General features: G+C 42.2%; 2 protein-coding genes across 3 annotated transcripts in view; one reads left to right on the plus strand and one right to left on the minus strand.

The window, feature by feature from the left end:
* The window catches only part of NCBP2 (nuclear cap binding protein subunit 2), a 46,276-nt gene extending 44,295 nt beyond the window's left edge, over positions 1 to 1,981 (plus strand). The window contains exon 5 of the mRNA XM_081085344.1: positions 1,777 to 1,981. The gene's annotated coding sequence lies outside the window, so the exon portion shown is untranslated. The remainder of the gene's footprint in view (positions 1 to 1,776) is intronic.
* Positions 1 to 25,340, minus strand: part of SENP5 (SUMO specific peptidase 5) — a 67,583-nt gene that overhangs the window by 37,048 nt on the left and 5,195 nt on the right. Inside the window, exons 2-3 of one of the 2 annotated variants that reach the window (XM_081085341.1) lie at positions 20,618 to 20,777; positions 11,025 to 12,562 (exon numbers count right to left, since the gene is read on the minus strand). In XM_081085341.1, the coding sequence (XP_080941467.1) occupies positions 11,025 to 12,562; positions 20,618 to 20,625 (1,546 nt within the window). In that variant the 5' untranslated portion in view covers positions 20,626 to 20,777. The remainder of the gene's footprint in view (positions 1 to 11,024; positions 12,563 to 20,617; positions 20,778 to 25,340) is intronic. The other variant, XM_081085340.1, reaches the window with a different exon arrangement.

A 25,340-nucleotide genomic window follows, 5' to 3' on the forward strand; every position in this document is an offset into this window, starting at 1 on the left:
GGGTTTCAGGCTCGATCCCCAATAAGGGGCTAGCAGGAGGCAGCTGATCAATGTTTCTCTCTCTCTCTCTCCCCCTTCCTCTCTAAAAATCAATAAACACACACACACACGTTAAACATAACGTAAATATAATATAAATAAAATACATATATTTAAATCACAATTAGAGGGAATGAATTATTGAGACTGCTGTCAAAGTATCATTTGGTAAAGGTGTGTAATTTCTCATCTCCAAGAAAGGGACAAATTCAAAGGCATTTTAAATATACAATTTGATAGCATTATTATAATCTGAAAAACACTATGAGGTAAACTTAACTAAATAACAGCAAGTAGCATATTTTAAAAAGGGAAACAGAATTAAGGATGACTTCTTGGCCAGAATAGAGAATCATCTTCAGGTCAATTTAGGTAACATGTATATGCATTTTAATGACTTCCAAAATGACCCACTGAATATACCTAAAAAGGCCCTAGGAAATAAAACCAGGACATTATTCTAAGTAAACACAAAGAAGCTGAAGAAAGGCTGAGAGGCTCATGAAAGTGCAGGCGTGACTTGTGCTATTCACTGATGCTGAATGGGGAGGGCAACAGCCCCACTGACCATCAGTCTGACAGTTAAGTCTACTAGGTTAACATGGGAAAAATAAGGACAATAGGCATTTATTTTACTCAGCTCCCTTTCTAACTTTAAGAATGGCCTCTGCTACACATCGACACAAAATGAACAGGAAGGACCACAACAAAGTGACTGTCTTGGAAATGGAGTGTTTTGTATAGGGAAGGGGAAAAAAAAGGGTGTGAAAACTCCATTTTTCTTCATGTTAGTCTCTCATCGGAGTGGCTCCCAATTGGAAAGGCTTAAGACAAGAACAAAGGTCAAGGTATAGTAAACAGCAAAAAGTTGTTTGCTTATGCCTGGTTCTGATCTAGGCTTTAGGTATATGGAAGAGGAAAAAAAAAGGAGGTCCCATGATCCAGATTAATCAGAGTAGGAGATAGAGATTTGGGGCTTCTAATAAGGAATAGAGCATATATTTACCTTCAACATTTACTATGTCATATCTTATAGTTATCTAACTATAGACTTGTATATACAAGGGAGAATGGGCCCAAAACAGAAAATAAGGAATCCCAACATCTGAGAAACTGCATTTAAGGAAGACATTTTATCCTATTTAATAAAAGCATAATATGCAAATCAACCAAATGGCAGAACAACCGGTCACTATGACGTGCACTTACCACCAAGGGGCAGACGCTCAAAACAGGAACTGTCCCCTGATGGTCAGTGTGCTCCCACAGGAGTAGAGCAGCTCAGCTAAAAGCCGGGCTCGGCTGGCAAGCCCAGCAGCAGTGGCGGGAGCCTCTGCTGCAGGCAGGCAGTAAGGAGCGAGGGGTCGTGGACTGTGAGAGCCCTGGATTGCGAGAAGGATGTCTGACTGCCAGCTTAGTGGACATCCTAAGCCAGCAGTTGGACATCCCCTGAGGGGTCCCAGACTGCAAGAGGGCACATGCCAGGCTGAGGGACCTCTAGTATAAAAATAATTCTATTAACAAAAGATTACAGCTTAGGCCCAGCAACCTTAATTGAAACCTCTCAAATTAAAAAGCAGGCTCATCTATCTAGGGCATAGGGACTTCAATGCCAAACAAGTACCATGGCAAAGAGGTGTCCCTGTTAACACTGTTATTTCTGGATGGTAGTATTTTGGGGGATATTAAGTTGTTATATTTTTCCCCTCTTACCTGTACTTTTGTTTTCACTTTCAGATGATAAATATGGATTCCTAATGCATAGAATGGCCCTACCTGAATCTTCAAGGAGAATCTTAGATGACAACGTCTCACTGATGCATACCATTTACTCACTGGGACCATAAGCCAAGCGCTGCCATCTCACTTCATCCTTGTAAACACCCTATGTGAGCCGTGGGCAAACTACGGCCCGCGGGCCAGATCCGGCCGGTTTGAAATGAATAAAACTAAAAAAAAAAAAAGACCGTACCCTTTTATGTAATGATGTTTACTTTGAATTTATATTAGTTCACACAAACACTCCATCCATACTTTTGTTCCGGCCCTCCGGTCCAGTTTAAGAACCCACTGTGGCCCTCGAGTCAAAAAGTTTGCCCACCTCTGCCCTATGTGTTAGACAGTATCCCTATTTTACAAATGGAAACCAGAAGCTTAGGGAGGTTAAGAACTTTCCCAAGGATCCCTAACTAGCATATATCAGAACTAAGACTGACTGCAGGTCAAACGAAAACAGACACTGAGCAGTTACCTCTTATGCTATGCTACCTCCAAAACAAGAACTACCCATCATCTTTTCCCTACAACTTTTGTTCACTGCACCTTCCCCTTTTAACATGAGGAGGCCAAGAATTACCCAGAAAACAGACTTAAAATGAGGGTTAAATCCATTATTCTTTTCTTTAATTGAGGACTTTTAAAAAAATATTTTTTATTAATTTTTAGAGAGAGAGAGAGAGAAAAAGAAACGATGTGAGAGCGAAATGTCAATTGGCTGCCTCCTACACACCCTCTACCAGGGATCAAGCCTGCAACCTGAGCATGTGCCCTGACCAGGAATGGAACCAGCAATCTTTCAATGTAGGGAATGACATCCTAACCCATTGAGCCACACTGGCCAGGCCTATTAGTCTTTACCCACTTGCTATAGCCAAACTAATAAACCAAAAAGGAAAAGTGCATTTGGAATACAATTTCTTTTACTTCAAAAGTACTAAAATTTCGCCCTGGCCGGTTTGGCTCAGTGGATGGAGCATCAGCCTGCGGACTGAAGGGTCCCGGGTTCGATTCCAGTCAAGGGCATGTACCTTGGTTGCGGGCACATCCCCAGTAGGGGGTGTGCAGGAAGCAGCTGATTGATGTTTCTCTCTCATCAATGTTTCTAGCTCTCTATCCCTCTCCCTTCCTCTCGGTAAAAAATCAATAAAATATATTTTTTTAAAAAGTACTAAAATTTCAATGTGACTAAAAAGCAAAGGACAACATGTTAGGAAAAACAAAATAACAAAAAACTAGTTCAAATTATAGTCCATCCAACAAGTACAAAAGGTAATAATTTAAAAAATAAAACCTGAGAAAAACTAAGATGGTGGCATAGATAAATACCGGGAAATTGCTGCCTCCAACAACAACTTCAAAAATAAAACAAAAAGACAAAACAGACATCATCCAGAACTACAGGAAGGCTGGCTGAGTGGAAATTCTACAACTAGAAGGAAAGAAAAGCAAACTGAGAGCCAGAGAAGCTGCGGAAGTAAAGTGCAGAGGTACGGAGGCTCGAGCGCGCGCGGAAAGGGGCTGGCACCTGAGGACACGGCTGTCTTTTTGAATCGGGAGGGAGTCACAAGCTCCTGACTGCTCTGAACTCTGGTTCTGGGAAGTCTCTGGGGACCCAGGACTCATACGGGGAGAAACTGGACTGTCTGGCAGCAGGCAGAACTCTGAACTTGAGGGTGGCTTTCCCTCAGAGGTGCTTGCAGCGATTAAATTACCGGGACACTGAGACGCGCGGTCCCTTAGGGCAGGGCTGAGGATCTGCCATAGCTGCTTGCTCCGCCCTTTGATTCCATGAGACCCCGCCCAACCCAGGCTGCAGCAGAGGCTTTTGCATATGAATGCCCTGGCCATTTGCAACCTGAAAATTACCTAAAAAATTGCAGCTGGGCCAGACAGACCCAGAACTTCCAAGAGAAGGCCCAAGGCCCCTCAGCAGCTTGCATTGCTTCACAGCTGGGCCTCATCTGGGCACCTCCAAACTCCAAAAAAGGAAGGGGAATATGCAGTTTTCTTCGTAGCTCCTGCTGGGTAACCTCAGGCCGAGGCTAAATTGGCACCTCCTTAGATCCAAGAGCCAGTGTACCCAGTGGTCAGAGTGGGACCATCCAGATTACAACTCCTCAGATCCATAAGGGACACACTCAGGGGGCAGACTCAGTGAGCACCAAAGCCCCAATGAAGCAAGTCTTGCCCCAGAAGGGTGACTCCAGCACAGAAGTTCTCCCAATGCATACACAGCTGATTCTCACTGCCAGCTGGCCTGGAGGTCAATTCCTCCCAGTGATCCTACAGCAATCAGGGCATAACTACAACAAGACTGTGCACAAAGCCCACAACGGGGTGCACCAAGAGTGTCCACCTCAGGTAACTGGGGAGGCTGAGCCACTAGGCCCTACAGGACACCTAGCACACAAAACCACTCTACCAACACAGGGAAGCATAAAAAATGTGGAGACAAAGAAACAGGTCACAAATGACAGAAATGGAGGAAAGCAAATGACTGGATATAGAGTTCAAAACCACGTTTATAAGGTTTTTCAAGAATTTTATGGAAACCGCCGATAAATTTAGTGAGACCCTGGAGGATATGAAAAAAGACCAACTAGAAATTAAGCATACACTGACTGAAATAAAGAATAATATACAGAGATCTAACAGCAGACAAGAGGATCCCAAGAATCAAGTCAGAGATTCGAAATACGAAGAAACAAAAAATACCCAACCGAAAAAGAAAAAAGAAAAAAGATTCCAAAAATATGAAGATAGTGTAAGGAGCCTCTGGGACAACTTCAAGCGTACCAACATCAGAATTATAGGGGTGCCAGAAGATGAGAGAGAGCAAGATATTGAAAACCTATTTGAAGAAATAATGACAGAAAACTTCCCCTACCTGGTGAAAGAAATAGACTTACAAGTCCAGGAAGCGCCGAGAACCCAAAACAAAAGGAACCCAAAGAGGACCACACCAAGACACATCATAATTAAAATGCGAAGAGCAAAAGACAAAGAGAGAATCTTAAAAGCAGCAAGAGAAAAAAAGTCCATTACTTACAAGGGAGTACCCATACGACTGTCAGCTGATTTCTCAACAGAAACCATGCAGGCCAGAAGAGAGGGGCAAGAAATATTCAAAGTGATGAATAGCAAGAACCTACAACGAAGATTACTTTATCCAGCAAAGCTATCATTCAGAATTGAAGGTCAGATAAAGAGCTTCACAGATAAGAAAAAGCTAAAGGAGTTCATCACCACCAAACCAGCATTATATGAAATGCTGAAAGGTATTCTTTAAGAAGAGGAAGAAGAAAAAGGAACTCTTACCATTTGCCACAGCATGGATGGAACTGGAGAGTGGATAAATACCACATGATCTCACTCATTTGTGGAATATAATGAACAACATAAACTGATGAACAAGGACTGATCCAGAGATGGAGAGGCATTGATTGGACTGTCGGGTCTTGGAGGGAAGGTAGGGGAGGGTGGGGGTAAGGGGGAAAGATCTACCAAAGGACTTATATGCAAGCATATAGGCCTAACCAATGGACACGGACAACGGGGGGTGGGGGGGGTGAGGGCATGAGCGGGAGGGGTGGGTAGGGGGTAACGTGGGGATAAGGACACATATGTAATATCTTAATAAAAAAATATATTAAAAAAAATATAACCTGAGGTATTATTTTAGAAGTTAAATTGGACAGTTTTTTCTTGAAACAGCATCCCTTCCTAAAAGTGGAAAAAGGTTGTGTTATGCACATAAGGAATGCAACCACCTGGTTCTCCAACAAATATAATACACATGCCAGAAATCAAAAGGAAGGTATTGATGTATTGTATATGCCTGAAACTTATGTAAGTTTGTTAATCAATATCACCCCATTACATTCAATTTAAAAAATGTTTTAATAATGAAATATAAGGATAAACTTAAGGATTGTGCAAAATCTAAGTAAAAAGCATTATAAAATTCTATATGGGACACATAGGTCAATAAATGGAATAATTTTGTTTTTAGATAGGAAAACACAAATATTGTAATCAATGCAATTTTCCCTAAATTAATCTATAAATGTAATACAATACCAATTAAAAGCCATGTGTGTTTTTTTTCAATTAAAAAAACCCAAAATTCCTCTTGAGACAAAAATGTGAGAAATTCCTATAAACTTTTAAGGATTAAAAGGGAGCAGTGAATAAGGGTCAAGAGAAGAAACTGAGAGCCTAGTCAACTAACTAGCAATTAAAGCAGAATAGTGCTAGCACAGAAACAGATCCAATGGCAGGTGGCATCTCATGACCCTGGGGAAAAGATGAATCAATCAATAAATGGTACTAAATAGAACCAGTGACCAAATATTTTATTCACAGTTGGAATTCATCTTGGTGTAAAGAATGAGGTAGGGCCCTAACCGGTTTGGCTCAGTGGATAGAGCATTGGCCTGCGGACTCAGGGGTCCCAGGGTCGATTCCGGTCAAGGGCATGTACCTTGGTTGCAGGCATATACCCAGCGGGGAGTGTGCAGGAGGCAGCTGATGGATGTTTCTCTCTCATAGATGTTTCTAACTCTCTATCCCTCTCCCTTCCTCTCTGTAAAGAATAAAATATATTTTTTTAAAAAAAGAATGAGGTAGGGATCCATCTTTTTTCCAAATGGCTAAATGTAAAAATAACACATTAATAATCTAGAAGAAAGTAGGAACGAATATTTTTATAGTATTGAAACAGGAAAAAGCTTCAATTTTAAGGTTTTTTTTTCTAACATATGACCATAAACATTTTAAAATAAAGTGGCAATTACACTGTAATTACTTTAGAACTTTACACCCTTATGAACATGTTTTTCTTAAACATGCAAATAGTACACTATATTTACTCTTCTTTTTTTAAATATTTTTTTATTGATATTTTACAGAGGAGAAGGGAGAGGGATAGAGAGTTAGAAACATCAATGAGAGAGAAACACTGATCAGCTGCCTCCTGCACACCTCCTACTGGGGATGTGCCCGCAACCCAGGTACATGCCTTGATCGGAATCGAACCTGGGACCCTCAGTCCACAGGCCAATGCTCTCCACTGAGCCAAACCGGTTAGGACTATTTACTCTTCTTGAATCTCCTTTTTTTCCTTCAATACATGTTTTTACCTAAGTAAATTCAAAACAACCTAGTAGTCCATTACATGGGTATGCCAGATTTTAACCAATTCCCTACTGATGTCTATTTAAGTTAATTTTTAGTTCTCTAAGTAATTAAAACCTTTGACATACCATTGTTCTATTGGTTGCCAGAACAGTCAAATTTCTGGATCAAAGGACAACTGCATGTCTAAAACTTTAACTTTTCACTTAAGAGTTTTGTTATATACATATACAAGTTTTTAATGTTTATGAAGTTAGATTGATATATTTTTATTGCTTGAGTTTCCCATGATGCTTGATTATTAAAATGGTCTTTTGTACTTATTTTTTAAATTTTATTGAACTATGATTCACACACCACAAAATTCAACCTCTTAAAGTGAACAATTCAATGATTTTATACATTCAGACTTGTGCAACCATTATCACTTAATTCCAGAACATTTGCATTACCCCACAGAGAAACTTGTTAGTAGTCACTCCTCATTCTTCTCTCCCTAGCCCCTGGCAAACATTAATCTACTTTTTATCTCCACATATTTGCCTATTCTGGACATGCCAAATCAATAGAATCCTACAGTATGTGGCCTTTTTGTTTGGCATCTTTCACTTAGCACATTTTCAAGGTTCATCCACACTGAAACATACTGTATACCAGTATTTCGTTTCTATTTATGACACAATAATTCACTGTGTAGATATACCAAATTCTATTTATCCATTCATCAGTTAATAAACATTTAGGTTGTTTCCACTTCTTGACTATTATAAATAATGATGCTATGAACATTGTGTACAAGTTTTTTATGTATTTACTTGTTCTTAATTAAATTTTTAATCCATCTATTCTAGAATGTTGACATAGGAATCTATTTCTTTCCTTCCAAAACAGTAGCTAATCTGAATACAGAACCCTAGATTTTCTTATCTTCCCTCAAGTCTTTTAAAAGTATGCATGGTTTCGCCGAAACCGGTTTGGCTCAGTGGATAGAGCGTCGGCCTGTGGACTGAAAGGTCCCGGGTTCGATTCTGGTTGAGGGCATGTACCTGGGTTGCGGGCATATCCCCAGTGGGAGATGTGCAGGAGGCAGCTGATTGATGTTTCTCTCTCATCGATGTTTCTAACTCTCTATCTCTCTCCCTTCCTCTCTGTAAAAAATCAATAAAATATATTTAAAAAAAAAAAGTATGCATGGTTTCTATCTCATCGATGTTTCTATTTTTATCCCCCTCTCTTTCTAAAAAAATCAATAAAAACATACTTTTAAAAAGTTATCTTGTACAAGCAAAACTCAGTAATAGTTTTTTCAGCAACTCACAGCTATCATTGCAAAGCATCCAACTTGGTTTTGAAGAGAGTAACTTTCTCTTTACACTCATATTTCATTTAAACTAATGAATAAAATTATGAAGCAGTAAGTATATTGAAGTAAGTACAGCTGTTGATAAATATGTAAGCCCACTGCAATGAGCATAATGTACAGTTATTTTAGAAAAGAGGCAGCATTCAGCATACCATGGGATTTAATTGGCTAATGCTATAGAAGTCAGTGAAGGGAGCATCTACTATACTGACTATCCTATATTGAGTCTTATTCTAATGGCTCTATTAATCCTGATTACTCAGGTTTAGTTCTTTTATTTGTTAAATCTATCTTTCATTGTGTTGGCTTTCTTTGGATGTTTGGTGATAGATTCTGGGCTCATGTCTACTTGGGTAACTTGAAGGGTGGAGGAAGGGCTATGATGGGCAGTGGATGTTGCTCTGCCTTGAACTATTTTCAATGTGGTGCAGATGCTAAGAACTCCAAAAACTGTTCTTCTGGAAATGACTGTTCCTCATTCTTGCCAAGTGTTACAGTATTGGAGCAGGGGGGATGGGAAATGTCCTCTCCCCCCATCAATCTCTGGTTAGAATATCAATGCCGTATGTCAAGGGGGCGAGGATTTCAGCTTGATAGCAGATATCCTCCTTGCTGCTATGTGGCACAGGCAGGGAGAGATACTTTTGTTGAGATTCCCCTACTCAGTCTTTTATCATAGGTCTCCTCTTTCCTCTCTACCTCCATCTTCCAGAAATGGGACTCACTTGATATTGCATCATTTTCCTACACTAATCTTCCTTCTGCTGCTGGGCTATGCTCTGGGCCTTCCCTCCACTTTCTGCCTTTTGGGAGTTTCTCAGTTTCTGACTTACCAAACTCTCCTCCTAGTTTTGGGTATGGAGAGACACACGTGTTTTTAACAAACTTTTCATGCATTACAATACAGATCACTAATGTGAATAAATGTAAATTCTATAAAAGTTCCTACTTCCTCACATCATGCTACAGTTTTACTATATGCCATATTCAATGTACCTATTGTTTTTGGAAGTGCTACATCTATATGTATAAATTAATTTGGTATTTGTGGGTAAATATTAACTATTTTAGATTTGTGTATCATGGTTCTGCTAACCTCACGGTAGGGAAATTTGTCTTTCTTCTAGACAGTATAAATGACAGAAATAGGTTTTTTAAAGATTTGCTAGGACTCTGTACTTTGAAGAGGTTTTTTGCATGTGTGTCTGCGAACTTTTTATACAGATTTAATTGTTGGGCAAACAAAGTGTTCAGACCACCAAGAAGTAACTCTCCTAACTCCCCAGAAAAAGCCATTTATAAAAATTTGATATATCTGTCAAGATATATCTTATACATATGTGGACACATATATACATATACTTATCCTATATATGTGCATATGTATCATTTAACAAAATGGCATCATTTTACAACTTGCTTTTTCACTTTATATACAGCTTTCAGTTTCAAAATACAGATAAAATTTATTCCTTAACAGCTTCATAGTATACTATTGCTTGGATGTGCCATAACTTTTACTTCCATAGAAACATTTGTTGTCTTAAGTAATGTGCCCGTACAAATATATTTGTACTCTTTTAGATCTTGGATAAATTGCAATAAGGGGAATGGGTCAAAAATTGATACTACCATAATGTCTTCCAAAAATATTTATGCCAACTTGATTTTGTGGGGTAGATTTTAACTATTAGGCTTTAAAACATGACACAGTAACTTGAGGCCATAAAGACAGATATATTTTACTATGAAAGAACTGACAATTTCTGTTAAGCAAAAATATCATATACAAAGTCAAGGCTTTCATCTTTTGGGAGAGAAAAACTTAAACTCTTATAATATTTATAATTAAAATTTAACATCTTTAAAACGAGAATGATGATAAGGTCTATGAAGGTAAGAATCAGTGTATCCTACCCTCACAGAATACTTAATGCTACATTCTTAGAACTATCACACTGCCTGGTACATAAGAGCTTCTTGTAATTAAATAAATAAAATATAAATAACCCAATAGAAAAATAGGCAAAGAAAAGTTATATACAAACAAAAAATGGCCAACAAATATAGACAAAAATGTTCAAACTTTAAACTAAAAAATGCAAATTATGACTTGGGGTGGTAAACACACAATACAATATACAGATGATATACCCCTGATGATGTACCCCAGGGGTATTACAGAATGGTACCCCTGAAGCCTATATGATTTTATTAACCAATGTCACCCTAAGAAATTCAATAGTATTAAAAAATGTTTGATAAAAAATAAATAAAAACTGATCATTAAAGTGAAAACTCTCATGATCTATAAGACTGACAAAGTTTAACAAGTGTAAATTGGTTCAGCTTTTTGAATGCTAATTTAACAATTCTCTTAAAATTTTAAATGTATTCTTCCAGCATCGATTCTACTACTAGGAATTTCACTTACAGAAACACTTACATAATTATAAAGAAGTAGTTTCACTGCACCATTGTTGATAGAAGAAAATAACTGTAAGCACCACAAGTGTCCATCAATCAAGAATTAAATAAACTATGGGACATCTACATAATAAAACAATATAAAAAACAAATGTCGAGAAGAATGTCTAATTGTTTAAAGGGAAATCCATGTGTGGAAGGGAAAAACACCATCCTAGAAAGGATAATGGACAGCAAGTGTGGGCTGGAGGTTGAGGGAGAATAAAAGAAGAGTGCATACCAGAAAGGCAGATTGACAGCTGTTCATCATCCACTGGAGATGCTTTTTGACTGTTCTTCCCATCTCCCACTTGATTTTCTAGTGTGACTCCACTGCACATCAGAGGAGCCTCCAGCGGACTTTTACAGTAAGGGTGGTCCAGCAACTTAGAACTAAGAATGTTCTGTTTGAGAGATCCATCCTCATCCATCTGGTATGAGCTCTCTTTCTGAACAGTCTCTTCGGACATAGGCCCATCTACATTACTTACAGATTGATCTGCCCCAGACACTGACAATTTTACTGTGTTGTCATTGACAGTACTTGTCCGATTTTCCTGACCAAGAGTCATATTTTCTCTTTCGGTTTCTGAGATAAACACATTACTAGAATGATGCTCTGGTAAGGGGATGTCATGAATTAGCTCTGGAAACTCCCACTTAGGAGGGGAAGAGGGTGACTGGTCCCAGGTGTATGTGGCACTGCCATTCTGTTGGTCAGGGAATGCTTCAGCTAAACTAAGCTCCTTGCCCAAGAAAGGGCTTCCTTTAGTGCAGCCATCCGGCACATGAGAGTTCTTTTCCTTCATCACAGCACTGCTGTCCATACCTGGGAAGTGTGGTTGATGCCGACAAGAAGGGTCTTTAAGTTCTCGGGAAGGGAATGGGCTACAACTGCCACCCTCACTGTTCTCCCTAAGGGTCTCTTGACGGTCCCCAGTGACCTGCACCCAGCTTTGCTGGGCTTTTTTTAGCTTGCAAACTTTGCTTTTTGTTCTGAAGTGCTGGGATCTGAGAATCCTGTACCGAAATCTAATCATGGATAATTTCTCATACATCATAAGAGGAGATACTTTTATTCTTCTATGTTGGTTACGTTGGAACTTTTTTGGAGTCAGAGGTCCCCTATTCCTGTGGTGCTCCAGCCCTCGGTAGCAGCCATAACAAAAGCGCTTTCTCTTATGGTTGCTCAAGGTGACCACAACTGTGCCACTCTCACCTGAACTTTGGCTCTCCCCATTGAACTTCATGGGAAAGTCAGAAGCTTGCAGCTCCGTCCTAGGTCTGTGACCAATAGCCTGATCTAAAACACTATTTGCTGGTAAGTCAGCAACTGCCTGCAAGAGATTTTTCTCTCCGTGGTACTCATGGTCAGAGTTCTTTGCTGACAGCAAATTCTCTGCTTGGAGTTTCAGGAGGGTCCTTGAGGAGGAAACTAAGTGTTTAGTGCTGTTTCTTTTCACTTTAGAGGACAGAGTACTAACATTTTCAGCAGCCACATTCGACTTTGTCTTAGCAAAAAGCGGTTCATCCTGGATCCAAGTTTGCTGGATTTGAAGGGCCTTCTCTCTGCACTGGAAATGCCTCAACTGCCTGCTCCAAGTAACTGGCCTTCCCAACTTTGCTTTCAGAATGCACAAGTGCTGGTGAAAGTAGAACTTCTTAAAACCTCCAAACCCAGTATTCCATTTCTCAGAAAAGGCTAAGTGGATTCCTTTTCTCCATAGAATTTTCCTCTGCTTTTTCATCTTTCTGATGCATAATGAGATCTGGATGTAGCTGTAAAGAAGAAAAAGAAAAGTTACATTTCCACCCTAAAAATTAGGTCATAAAAAGCCCTGGCCGGGTAGCTCGGTTGGTTAGAGCATCGTCCAGATACACCAATGCTGCAGGTTCAATCCCTAGTCAGGACACATACAAAGTCAGCCAATGACTGCATGAATATGTAGAATAACAAATTGATGATTCTCTCTGCCTTTCCCTTCCTCTCTCTGAAAAAATCAATAAAAAAAATTTAGGTCAAGCCCTGGCCAGTGTGGCTTGGTTGGGTGTCATCCTGTGCACTGAAAGGTTGCTGGTTCAATTCCAGGTCATGGCACATGCCCAGGTTGTGAGCTTGATCCCAGGTAGAGGGCATGCAGGAGGCAGTTGATTGATGTGCCGCTCTCACATCAATGTTTTGCTCTCTCTCTCTACCTCTCCCTTCCTTTCTCTAAAAATCAATAAAAAAGTCTTTAAATAAATATAGGTCATAAAGATATATTCACAGGAATATATATATTAGAAAACTGAATAAAGAGAGCGCATAAAGTTCAACTAGATCAGTGGATCTCAACCTTCTGGCCCTTTAAATACAGTTCCTCATGTTGTTACCCAACCATAAAATTGTTTTCGTTGCTACTTCATAACTGTAATGTTGCTATTGTTATGAATCGTAATGTAAATATCTGATATGCAGGATGGTCTTAGGCGACCCCTGTGAAAGGGTCGTTCGACAGCCAAAGGGGTCGCGACTCACAAGTTGAGAACCGCTGAACTAGACTATCAGACATAATGAAATCCTATATGATCAAGGAATTCTAGGAATTCCCCACAGTGAAAGTTGAGAAGAAAGTCATGCATACTCTAACATGACCCTGTTTGCTATACCTGCCCACAATAAACTAAGTTTCAAGAATCATTTCCCAATATGCAGGGACTAAACACATGTTTACCTCAGTTCCCTCTCTAAATCCCATTAAGATGACAAACACGGGTTTTAAAAAGGTAAAAACACTCAACGACAAAGAAAATGAAAAAAGGAGATGAGAGTAATACTATTTTTGAAAGAAGAAAGCAGATGAATGAGTATTAACAGATTTAGCAGGCCAAAAGAGCCGAAACTAAGCCAGCAGTAGCGGAAGCCAAAAAGGCAAGCTACAGGATCTCAGAAAGGCTTAAGAATTGAAAGCAATAATACCTATCCGGGTATGAGGGGAGTGGAAAAATGAAGAACTGGTTCAAAGTCTGAATAAAAAACAAACCCTAAGATCCCTTCTCCTACCTTGGCAGATAACCAATGTTTTACTTTCTGGGGAGTCCATTAAATTGAGGTCCACAAAATTGAGGGTTTACTGTACAGTAAATCCAAATTGAAATACAAACAATAATAAATGAACCTAACTGTATTACAAATAATCAACATAACCAGAATGAAAGGAATTAGCCAAAAGTAAATTTGGAAAACATTAACTTTGTAAGATGAGAAACAAAAGAACTATACAAATACTACACTTTAGTTATTGAATTTGTTTTTCACAGAGGGATGAAATTCTGAAACTGCTTTGTCATTATTCTAAAATTAATCAAGTAGGTACATATGTTGTGGGTAACTAGAGCTAGGTTTCACTGTTGGTGAAGTTACAAGTAATGAGAGAGACAAAGTGAGATAGCTTTGAATCCATAGTGACAGACAGAAACCAGAGGTATTTGTATGAACTGATGGTGATACACACACACACACACACACACACACACAAATATCTAAAAGTGTGCACACACATATATTTCCTAGCTCTCTCCACTTAGAGAGTCTAGAAGCAATAGCATCTCAGTAGCAATGAGCACCTCTAGCACCCAGATCTTGGTTTTTAAATATTACTCTACACTTAAAAGAAATGGCTGATTCCAGAGCTGGGGCAGAGGAAGTATAAGATAAATCTGGATTATTATTGTAGTGCCAGAAAGTATACAAGTGCTCAAAAATTTATGAGATATGTCAAAAGGACACAGGAGCCAACTTTAAGAGACTCACAATGGCCAAAAAACACACACTGAGCAACTGAATATAAAATGATAGTAATGGGGCCTGGCTGGTGTGACTCAGTGGTTGAGCACTGACCAATGAACCAGGAGGTCTCATTTTGATTCCTGGTTGGGACACATGCCCAGGTTGCAGGCTTGAGCCCCAGTGTGGTGCATGCAGGAGTCAGCCAATCAATGATTCTCTTTCATCATTGATGTTTCTATATCTGTCCCTCTCCTTCCCTCTCTGTAATCAATAAGTATCTATCTATCTACACTAATAAAAGAGAAGCATGCAAATTTGGTGTCACTCCGCTATGCCCACCAGCCAATCAGATGAGCATGCAAATTAACCCAACAAAGATGGTGGTTAATTTGCATATGCAGGCGCCGAGCAAAGACTGAAGACAATGTAGAAGGAAGCCAAGCACTGCAGAAGGGAACAAAGCTGCAGAGAAGCAAGCGGGGCGGTGGAGGTGGGAGCAAAGCCCACCTCGGTGGGTTTCGCTCCCTTCTCTGCTTCGCTCCAGCCGCAGGAAGCCCTATTCTTGCAGGAATCTTCCTGCAATGGGCCTCTAGTCCTATCTAATAAAAGAGAAACACGGTAATTGGCGTACGACCGCTACCCTTCCCATTGGCTAATCAGGGCAATATGCAAATTAACTGCCAGCCAAGATGGCGGCCGGCAGCCAGGCAGCTTGAAACTAACATGAGGCTTGCTTGCTTCAGTGACGGAGGACTCCAACGTTCCCCACCTGCTGCTGCAGGCCTCTGAGCTGCAACTATAAGCAACTATGTAACAAATATAGAAGCTAAACAAAACCCCAGAAACCTGCTTTAGTCCTGGGCTACAGCCAGCAGAATCGCAACATTGTAAGCAAAGGCCAGAAACCTACTTTCAGCAGCGGAGGCCTAAGAACTGGAGCCAAGCCTCAAAGCTAAAGCTGGCCCAGAATAAAAAAAAAAAGAAAAAAGAAAAAAAGGAGTGGTTGGGAGCTTCAGTCACCCCCAGCCTGAAAACAGCCCTCAGCCCCTCACCCAGACTGGCCAGGCACCCCAGTGGGGACCCCCCCCCACCCTGAAGGGTGTGTGACCAGCTGCAAACAGCCATCATCCCCTCACCCAGGCTGGCCAGGCACCGCAGTGGGGACCCCCACCCTGATCCAGGACACCCTTGAGGGCAAACCAGCCGGCCCCCACCCGTGCACCAGGCCTCTACCCTATATAGTAAAAGGGTAATATGCCTCCCAGCACCAGGATCAGCAGAGCCGCGAGGCCTCCCAGCACCAGGATCAGCATGACAGGGGGCAGCGCCCAAACCCCCGATCGCCCTGCGGCTCTGTGTGTGACAGAGGGCGGGGCCACAACCTCCCTATCCACCCTGCTCTGTTCGTGACAGGGGAAGGCGCCCCAACCCCCTGATCAGCCGTGCTCTATGCCTGATAGGGGGGAGCTCCCCAACCCCCTGATCTCCCTGCGGCTCTGTGTGTGACAGGGTGTGGCGCCCCAACCCCCTGATCGGCCCTGCTCTGTGTGTGACAGGGTGCAGCGCACCAACCCCCCCCCCCCGCCCACACACACACACACAGGCCCTGCTCTGTGTGTGACGGGGTAGAGCCATAACCTCCCCATCGGCCCTGCCCTGAGTGTGAGAGTGGCGGCGCCCCAACCCCCTGATGGGCCCTGCTCTGTGCGTGACAGGGGGCAGCGCCCCAACCCCGACTGGCCCTGCTCTGTGCGTGACAGGGTACAGAGCCCCAACCCCCCTGATGGGCCCTGCTCTGTGAGTGACAGGGGGCAGTGCTCCAACCCCCTGATGGGCCCTGCTCTGTGCGTGACAGGGTGGCGCCGCAACCTCCCCATCGACCCTGCCTTGAGTGTGACAGGGGACGGTGCCGCAACCCCCAAATCGGCCCTACCCTGAGCGTGACTGAGGGTGGCATCGCAACCTCCCGATCGCCCTGCTCTGTGCATGACAGGGGGCGGCGCCCCAACTCCCCAATTGGCCCTGCTCTGAGCCTGACCAGGGGCTGCACTTAGGGATTGGGCCTGCCCTCTGCCACCCGGGAGCAGGCCTAAGCCAGCAGGTCGTTATCTCCCGAGTGGTCCCAGACTGCGAGAGGGCACAGGCCGGGCTGAGGGACATCCCTCCCCCCCGAGTGCACAAATTTTTGTGCACCGGGCCTCTAGTATATATATAAAAGTCTAAGCGACTTACCAACTGGTAGCTGTGATGTACAATGACTACCAGGGGGCAGACACTTAACGCAGGAGATGCCAAGCTGCAGTGACTTGCCAGCTGCAGTTCTCAGGTGATGCACCTGGAACCAGAGAGGAGGAAGCCAATTCTGGGGTGCATCACCCGAGAACCACCCTCTGGCAATCTGGGACCCCTCGGGGGATGTTGGAGAGCTGGTTTCAGCCTGATTCCTGCAGGTCAGGCTGAGGGACCCCACCAGTGCACGAATCTGTGCACCGGGCCTCTAATGTGTGTGTGTGTGTATATTTTTTTAAATGATAGTTATGGATTGTAACCCACAAATAAATATCCTCAGTCTACAGTGATATAAATAACTGACTAAATAAATAGGGGAAAGGGACAGCTCTTCCTTACATATTAATTTCAAATTAATAAATATAGTGATGGAAATAGAAATGATGGAAATAGAAAAGTTATCATTTGTAACTCCTCTCAGAAATAACTGACTCAAGCAAGAATCATCAATGGAAGTTAAAATTAGAGGGAAAATGTACAATGTAAAACAAGCTATTTACATAGTCTTAAAGTATCTCCCACAAGAAAATTAAAATTACAAAGGGAAAAATTGTGACTTTCAATGGAAAAACCTGGCCTTAATTAGGCAACAATCAATTAACATCACTAATAATGAGACACATGGACATCATGTGCCTCCCGATGTGGCACAATGTCACTTATGTATGTATTCTTGCCAAAAATTAAACCCTCGTGCATTGTTGGTGGGAATGCAGACTGGTGCAGCCACTGTGGAGAACAGTATGGAGTTTCCTCAAAAAACTAAAAATGGAACTCCCATTTGACCCAGTGAACCCACTTCTAGGAATATACCCCAAGAAACTAGAAACACCAATTAGAAAGGATATATGTACCCCTATGTTCTTAGCAGCACAATTCACCATAGCTAAGATTTGGAAACAGCTTAAGTGCCCATCAGTAGATGAGTGGACTAAAAAACTGTGGTACATCTACACAATGGAATACTATGCTGCTGTAAAAAAGGACTTCTTACTATTTGCAACAGCATGGATGGAACTGGAGAGCATTATGCTAAGTGAAATAAACCAGTCAGAGAAGGATAAATACCACATGATCTCACTCATTTGTGGAATATAATGAACAACATAAACTGATGAAAAAGGACAGATCCAGAGACAGAGAGGCATCGATCGGACTGTCAGGCCTTGGAGGGAAGGTAGGGGAGGGTGAGGGTAGGGGAGAGATAAACCAAAGGACTTATATGCAAGCACTAGTAGCCCGGTGCACGAAATTTGTGCACTGGGGTGGGGTGGGGAGAGGGGCCCCTCAGTCTGTCCTTCACCCTCTCCAATCTGAGACCCCTCAGGGAATGTCCAACGGCCTGTTTGTGCCCACACTTTTACAAATAACAGCTCCATTGTTGTTTCTTTCTTATGCTTAAAACCATTGGAATTAGTAGGTATTCAAAGTGTGTATACATTTTGGGGGGACACCCTGTATATCTCTAGTCAGCGGTGAAAGAAACCAACAGCAGATTTGGAACCCCCAGATAGGGAACCTCGCTCACTCTCCACACGTCTCCCCACTTCACTTTCCACCTTTGTGGGCAGCAGGAGAATCAACGTTTTCTCTCATTAATTCGGAAAAGCACGTCCTGTTACCCGCTGCCCGGCAGGAGTGCGCTAGGCCCCAAGCAAGCGAGGCTCAGTCAGGGCAGCCTTCGCTCATGGGTGCGGGCACCCAAAGTGCACATTCCTCCTCTACAGTCGTCCCGACTATCCCACTGTTTCACTGAGAGGACAGACTTCCTCTCCGCCTCTGGGTTCTTGATCTTGAACGCTGACCGAAGGCACCTCAGCGAGGGCTGCCCCCGCCCACCAGGTGTGTCTGTCTGCATCTGCTCCCGCCTCAGCACCTGCATTAACCCCCTAGAGGTGATCTCATAGCTGCACTGGCCTCCGTGGGAACAGGGCATCACCACTCCGCCCTCTCACTGTCATCTCACAGGCGCCCACCCTCAGCACCCAGAACACCCAGACACTCTCCAAAGGACGTGAGGGCATCAGAGGGGATGTGTGCACATCCTGGGGGGGGTGTTAGGCATGCTGGGTTGATGGAAGTGCGGTGGAGAGGCGGGGGGAACTTGTGCACGCCTTGGTTTACAACTGTTGCAGGCGCGGGAAGGTGACAGTGTGCTGGGGGATGTTCGCACGCCAGGGGAGGATGTGCACACCAGAGGCTTCTGGCTTTGCAGATCCGCAAACCCCCGTGGTGCGGCCAGGAGGACGTCAGTCTGGCCCACCATGGTGGCTGTCCCTGCGATCCTGCACCTTCTGGGCCAAGAGGAGGATCTTGCACAGACACTCCCAGGCACTGATGGCCTGCAGGCACTATTTCAGCTCAGCCTGCAGGCTCTGCTTGGCGCGCTCACAGCTGTCACCACCGCCATGTGGGGAGTACAGGCCGCCCTCCACCAGCCTGCCTCCTCTGTCCAGAGGCTCTTTGCGCTGCTCACCTGCCCAGAGTGACTGGGGCTGGGCGGAAGCCAGGCATCCTGCCCTGCCCAACCCCGGCCGATCTACCCCTGTGCGAGCTGCCGCCCTGCCGGGACGGGTCACAGATCCGGGTCCTGGGATCTCAGACAACCTCAAGCACTGCCCCCCGCCCGGCAGGGTCACAGATCCAGGCCCCGGGACCATGGACAGCCTCAAGCACTGCCCCCGCCCGGCAGGGTCATGGATCTGGGTCCCTGACAGCGGACAGCCTCAAGCACTGCCCCCCACCCAGCAGGGTCATGGATCCAGGTCCCAGACAGCGGACAGCCTCAAGCACTGCCCCCCGCCCGCCAGGTCATGGATCCGGGTCCCAGACCGCCGACAGCCTCAAGCACTGACCCCTACCCGCCAGGTCATGGATCTGGGTCCCAGACCGCAGACAGCCTCAAGTGCTGCCCCCCACCCGGCAGGGTCACAGATCCGGTCCTGGACCGCGGACAGCCTTGCCTGCTGCCGCCCACCTTCAGTATGCAAATTAGGTGCTATCTTGTTGCTTCAGGGTGGGGGTCCCCACTTGGGTGCCTGGCCAGCCTGGATGAGGGGATGATGGCTGTTTGCAGCTGGTCACACCCCCTTCAAGGTGGGGGTCCCCACTGGTGTGCCTGGCCAGTCTGGGTGAGGGGCTGAGGGCCGTTTTCAGGCTGGCGGGTGACTGAAGCTCCCAACCTCTCCTTTTTATATCTTTTTTTAATTCTGGGATTTATTTACCTTCTATGGCTGTCACTGGAGTTGAGAGCCGGCTTTAGCTCTGAGGCCTGGCTCCAGCTCTGAGACCTCGGCTGCTGAAAGCAGGGATCTGGGTTTGTTTGGGTTCTATAATTGAAACAATGTTGCGATCTTGCTGGCTAAAGCCCAGCTGGCTGAAAGCAGGTTTCTTGGGTTTGTTTAGCTTCTATAATTGCAACATTGTTTCAGAGTGCAGCTCAGAGGCCAGCAGTGGCAGGCGGGGAGCCTTGGCTTCCTCCATCGCTGGAGCAAGCAAGCCTCCTGTTCACTTCAGATGCCTGGCTGCTGGCCACCATCTTGGTTGGCAGTTAATTTGCATATCGCCCTGATTAGCCAATGGGAAGCGTGTCGGAGCTACGGTTAATTACCATGTTTGTCTATTATTAGACAGGATATAGGCCTAACCAATGGACACAGACAACAGGGGGGTGAGGGCATGAGTGGGGGGGATAGCGGGTAACGTGGGGATAAGGACAGATATGTAATAAATTAATCAATAAAAAAATTAAAAAATATATATATTATATAACTTGCCCAGACATAGTGGCTCAATGGTTGAGCATCAACCTATGAACCAGGAGGTCATGGTTCGATTCCAGGTCAGAGCACTTGCAGGGGTTCCAGGCTCAATCCCCAGTAGGGGGTGTGCAGGAGGCAGCCGATCAATGTTGATGTGTGCCTCATCGATATTTCTCTAAAAAAATCAGTAAGAACATATTAAAAAAATATATGTATATATCACTTGAATGTAATCATAAGGAGAAACAACAAACCCACACTGAGGTCACTACAGGATATCTGGCCAATACACTTCAAATGTGTCAATCAAGGTCATGAAAGAAAAAACAGATTAAAGAACTTAAAACTAAGGAGAAAGAACAACTAATGCAACATGAAATCCTGGATTGGGTCCTAGCTCAGAAAAAGGAAATTGATGGGACAATTGATAAAATTTGAATAAGACTTACACATCAGCTAACAGTATTATCTTAATGTTAATTTCCCAGTTTTGATAATATACTATAGTTGCATAATACAACATTGGGGAAAGGTGGGTGACAAGTATATAATTGTTTTTTATTTTTTTGGTAAAATTTAAGTTACTTCAAAGTAAAAAGTTATATTTTTTCCCCCCTTAAACATTTAAATTTTTGAAGAACTCTCCCAGAAAGTAGCACAAAATGACAGAGACTGAAAATAATGGAGGAAGATAAGAAAATTGAAGGATCAGGCCAGTAGATTAAACATCTAAATAAAAGCTTCAGAAAGTAAACTAAGAAAGTACAGGAGAAGGGAGGTGTCAAATACATAACTCAATAAAATTCTCAGAATTGAAGGGCATGATTTTGTACATGGAAAGAACTTATCAATGAATGAAAACAGACCAGTCCCAGAACACTGGGGTCATAAACAACCCTCTACAAGTTTGGGGAGGGAGTCAGGTAAATAAAAATCCTATATAATAAAAGCCTAATATGCAAATCGACCAAAGGGTAGAACGACTGGTGGAATGACCGGGTGCTATGGTGCACACTGACCATCAGGGGACAGACGCTCAACACAGGAGCTGCCCCCAGCCCGCAGGCCCCAGGCCAGCCAAGGCAGGTGCTGGCGGGAGCCCCCTGTTCGTCCCACTGGTCACCCTGCAGATTGGCCCTCATCACCGGCCAGGCCTAGGGACCCTACCCGTGCAGGCCACTAGTTATATATATATATATGTATGTGTGTGTGTGTGTGTGTGTATCTGGTATGTATGTATGTATGTATATATATACACACACACAGAGATATAGATATATACACATACACATATACTACCTATATAAAATATAAATATATAACACATAAATATATATTTTAAAAATCAGGAATAAGAATGGCAATGGACTTAATAGCAAGATTGAAAACTAAAAGAAAATGTAGTAATGTTTTCAAAGTTCAGAGGGAAAATTATTTTGAGCACAGAATTTTAGACAAACAACTGACCAAAATTTTGGATAGAAAAAAGGTTTTCGGAGATTAAGTTATCAAACTATCCATGCATCCTTTTCCTCAGGGAGTCACAAGAGGAATAACTCTGACAAAATGAGGCAGTGAGTCAAAAAAGAAAACATGAGAACCAGAAAATGAGATCTGAAACAAGAGACAGGAAAGGGGAATACTAAAGAAAATGGTAAAGATCACAGAGTGACAACTGTGCCTTAGGCGTAGAGAGCCATCAAACCAGAAGGAAGGGAACAGAATGGGAGAGATGACTTTAAAAATGTAAAACTGATGGAATTTTTAAAGTGTCTGAATGCAAAGATAGAGATATAGACTGCTAGAAGAGAGCATGAAGATAAATTAGTAATAAGTTCAGATAATACCAAGCAAAACAAGACAATTATTAATTTCAGGGACAATAAGAAGTTGTATAAGAAAGGAAAAATAGTAATTGCAAATCATAGTAAACTATGCAGGTTAGCTGTGACTACCATTTACATAATGATAATAATGTAAACACTGATCTAACCCAATGGTTCTCAACTAGATATACCACACACCAATCCAACATTTGGAAATGTGTGGGAAATTCATGGTTGTGGGTAATTCAGGTTGTTATTGATATTTAATGCCCAGGATCCAGGAATGCTAAATAATATGTAATGAACAGGATAATGAAGAACTGTCTCATCTAAAATGACAACACTGCCCACGTTGAGAGAAACTGATTCTAGCCAAAATTATGGTATCACTATACTGGGAGGATGGGCGAGAGAATAAATAAGAAGTGTACATGTATACAGAAGTGAGGAGAAGAAGAGAACTAAATCTTCATTTATTTTATTTTTCATAGTCAATAAAAAGGGTGTCCCAAAATTCACACAAGAAGTAATTTTGATAGAAAACACAGGTTTATAATTAAAAATTGTAAACTTTTTATTGATTCATAAAGTATACAGTATAGGGTCATGTATGGAATAGCACATCAGGTAAATGGCCTCCACGGCTTTGCTGGCACATATGCAAAGCCGTGGTCTTCATTGGTCTTCATTGTCCCTGCTCCTGGGCCATAATTGGTACTTGGTAATGCTTATCAAATTGAAGGGACTGAAATCAAAGGGCAACAGATATTAGAATCTGATTCAATAAACGAAGTAAAATTAGGCTTTTATTTTTTGTTGTTGTTGTTGTTGTTAATGCTCACGCAAAATTCAAATCTTGCGTGAATTTTGGGACACCCTTTATAAAGCCTAAAAAGAAGAAATCAAAAGTAACATTATAAAAAGGTAATTTTTAAAAAGGTAATTCAGAGATCTGCTGTTTATAGCAAAAAATATCTTACAAACTTGAAAAAGGCTGCCTTTGGTGAATGGGAAATGATGGAAAGGGGCAGGACTCTACAAATTAAGTCAGGAAAGAAGACTAGGTGTTTCTGCCTGTACCCCACCCTCAGCTGTGCACGGTACCCACCAAATCCAAAGATTGTTTTACCCTCTCCATCCAGATACTAAATCTCTACTTACCATGTATGGGACAAAAAGGCCACATCTGAAAGTTATTTTTCCTTAAATAGACTTTCACACAATTGCTTATATTTTTGCCCCACCTTCACCTTTACAGTACATACCACCACTAATCTTGAAAATTTTAAAAGGCTCTAAAACAAAAATATGACTATACGTTGGCTTTCTCAAATCTGCTAATCAGTTATCACTAATCTATTCTGCTTTCCAGCTTCCAGAATTTTGTTATTCTCACTGCTCCTACTCTTTGTCATTTGGGCTCTAAAAAAACCCACATACTTTTCTACCGTTTTAATGGACTTTTCAGGCTGAAGTGGAATTAAATGTGTATTATCATTCCACTATCTTTACAACATATTTTTGAATGAAAATAAACCAAACCCCTCAAGTTGTTATGAGCCCACTGTGGTGAAAGAAAAAAATGTAAGTATATTTGAATATTTATAGGGGACAAATGTCTAAAAGAATATACACCAAACTATTACAGTTTACATCCATAGTTCTTAAACTGTGTGCCAAGGCACCCTGAGATTCTGCAGTGAATTCACCGGGATGTTATAAGATATTCCAAATCAAAGGGGGAAAGTGATATTCTTTATGTCAAGCAGCTCACAAACTACCAGTTCAGGATAGTTCAGTTTCAAATTAGATCAAGCTATATTCTTTTTAAAGGAGAGAGGTGTACATGTTTAAATGTTGATGAAGTACTTTACTATGGATAAAGATGGCAGACTTAACAGACAGAAGCATTTTACTTTCACTTCCTTCTAAAACCCCATCAATATGAAATAAAGAATTTCTTAGCCGTGGCTGGGTAGCTCAGTTGGTTAGAGTGTCATCCGATACATCAAGGTTGTGGATTAGATTTCCTGTCAGGGTACATAGAAGAAGCAACCAATGAATGCATAAATAAGTGGAACAACAAACTGATGTTTCTCTCTCGCTCGCTCGCTCCCTTCCTCTATGTCTCTAAAATCAATAAAATTTTCTTAAACTACTTTTTAAAAGACATAATTTACATATAGTGAAATGCACAGATCTTAAGGGCTTGTTTTATTTATTTGTGTCTTTTTTAAAGCATATGCACACAAAATAGAAGAGAGGACAACAGAACCTTTTGGAAGTTGGACTGTTGATTTAAAGATCTAAGACAGTTAAATATCAAGCTTGCAATGAGGAAAACAATCCAATTTACTAGTATATACAACAGTGCCTCAAAACAGATCAGGAATTGGCAGCAGCATGTTCTGTAAGAGGGGGTTGGTAAATATGGTGCTAAAAACAACAGGATTGGTCAAATCACTTAGATACCCCCCCCCCCTCCTTCCTCAAAACCAGCCTTTGCAGAAGCTTGGAGCATTATTTTCTAAGCTAGAACAGCACTGTGCAATAAAACTTCGCACTGACAAAACTATCCTACAACTGCCTTGTCTAATATGGTAGCCTCTAACACATGGTTAACCACTGAAAATGTGTCTAGTGCCACCGAGGAACTAAATCTTTAATTTTATTTAATTTCAAATAATTAAGTAGCTACATGTGGCTTGCGGCTATTAGACAATGCAGCTCTAAAGGGTAAAACAAAAGATTCCTGGACTGGGAAACATCTAGTACAGTTGAGAATGAGGGTATCATATTAAAAATAGTTGAGTTTCAATGAACCTAAGTGAGGGCTGAGGCTTCTGCCCTTATCCCCAATTTAGCTACCAGACTGCTGGGAGCCCAGTTTATAAGCTCTAAGCAGGAGATTT

The sequence above is a fragment of the Myotis nattereri genome (assembly GCF_964212035.1).
Source record: "Myotis nattereri genome assembly, chromosome: 3".
NCBI lineage: Eukaryota > Metazoa > Chordata > Mammalia > Chiroptera > Vespertilionidae > Myotis > Myotis nattereri.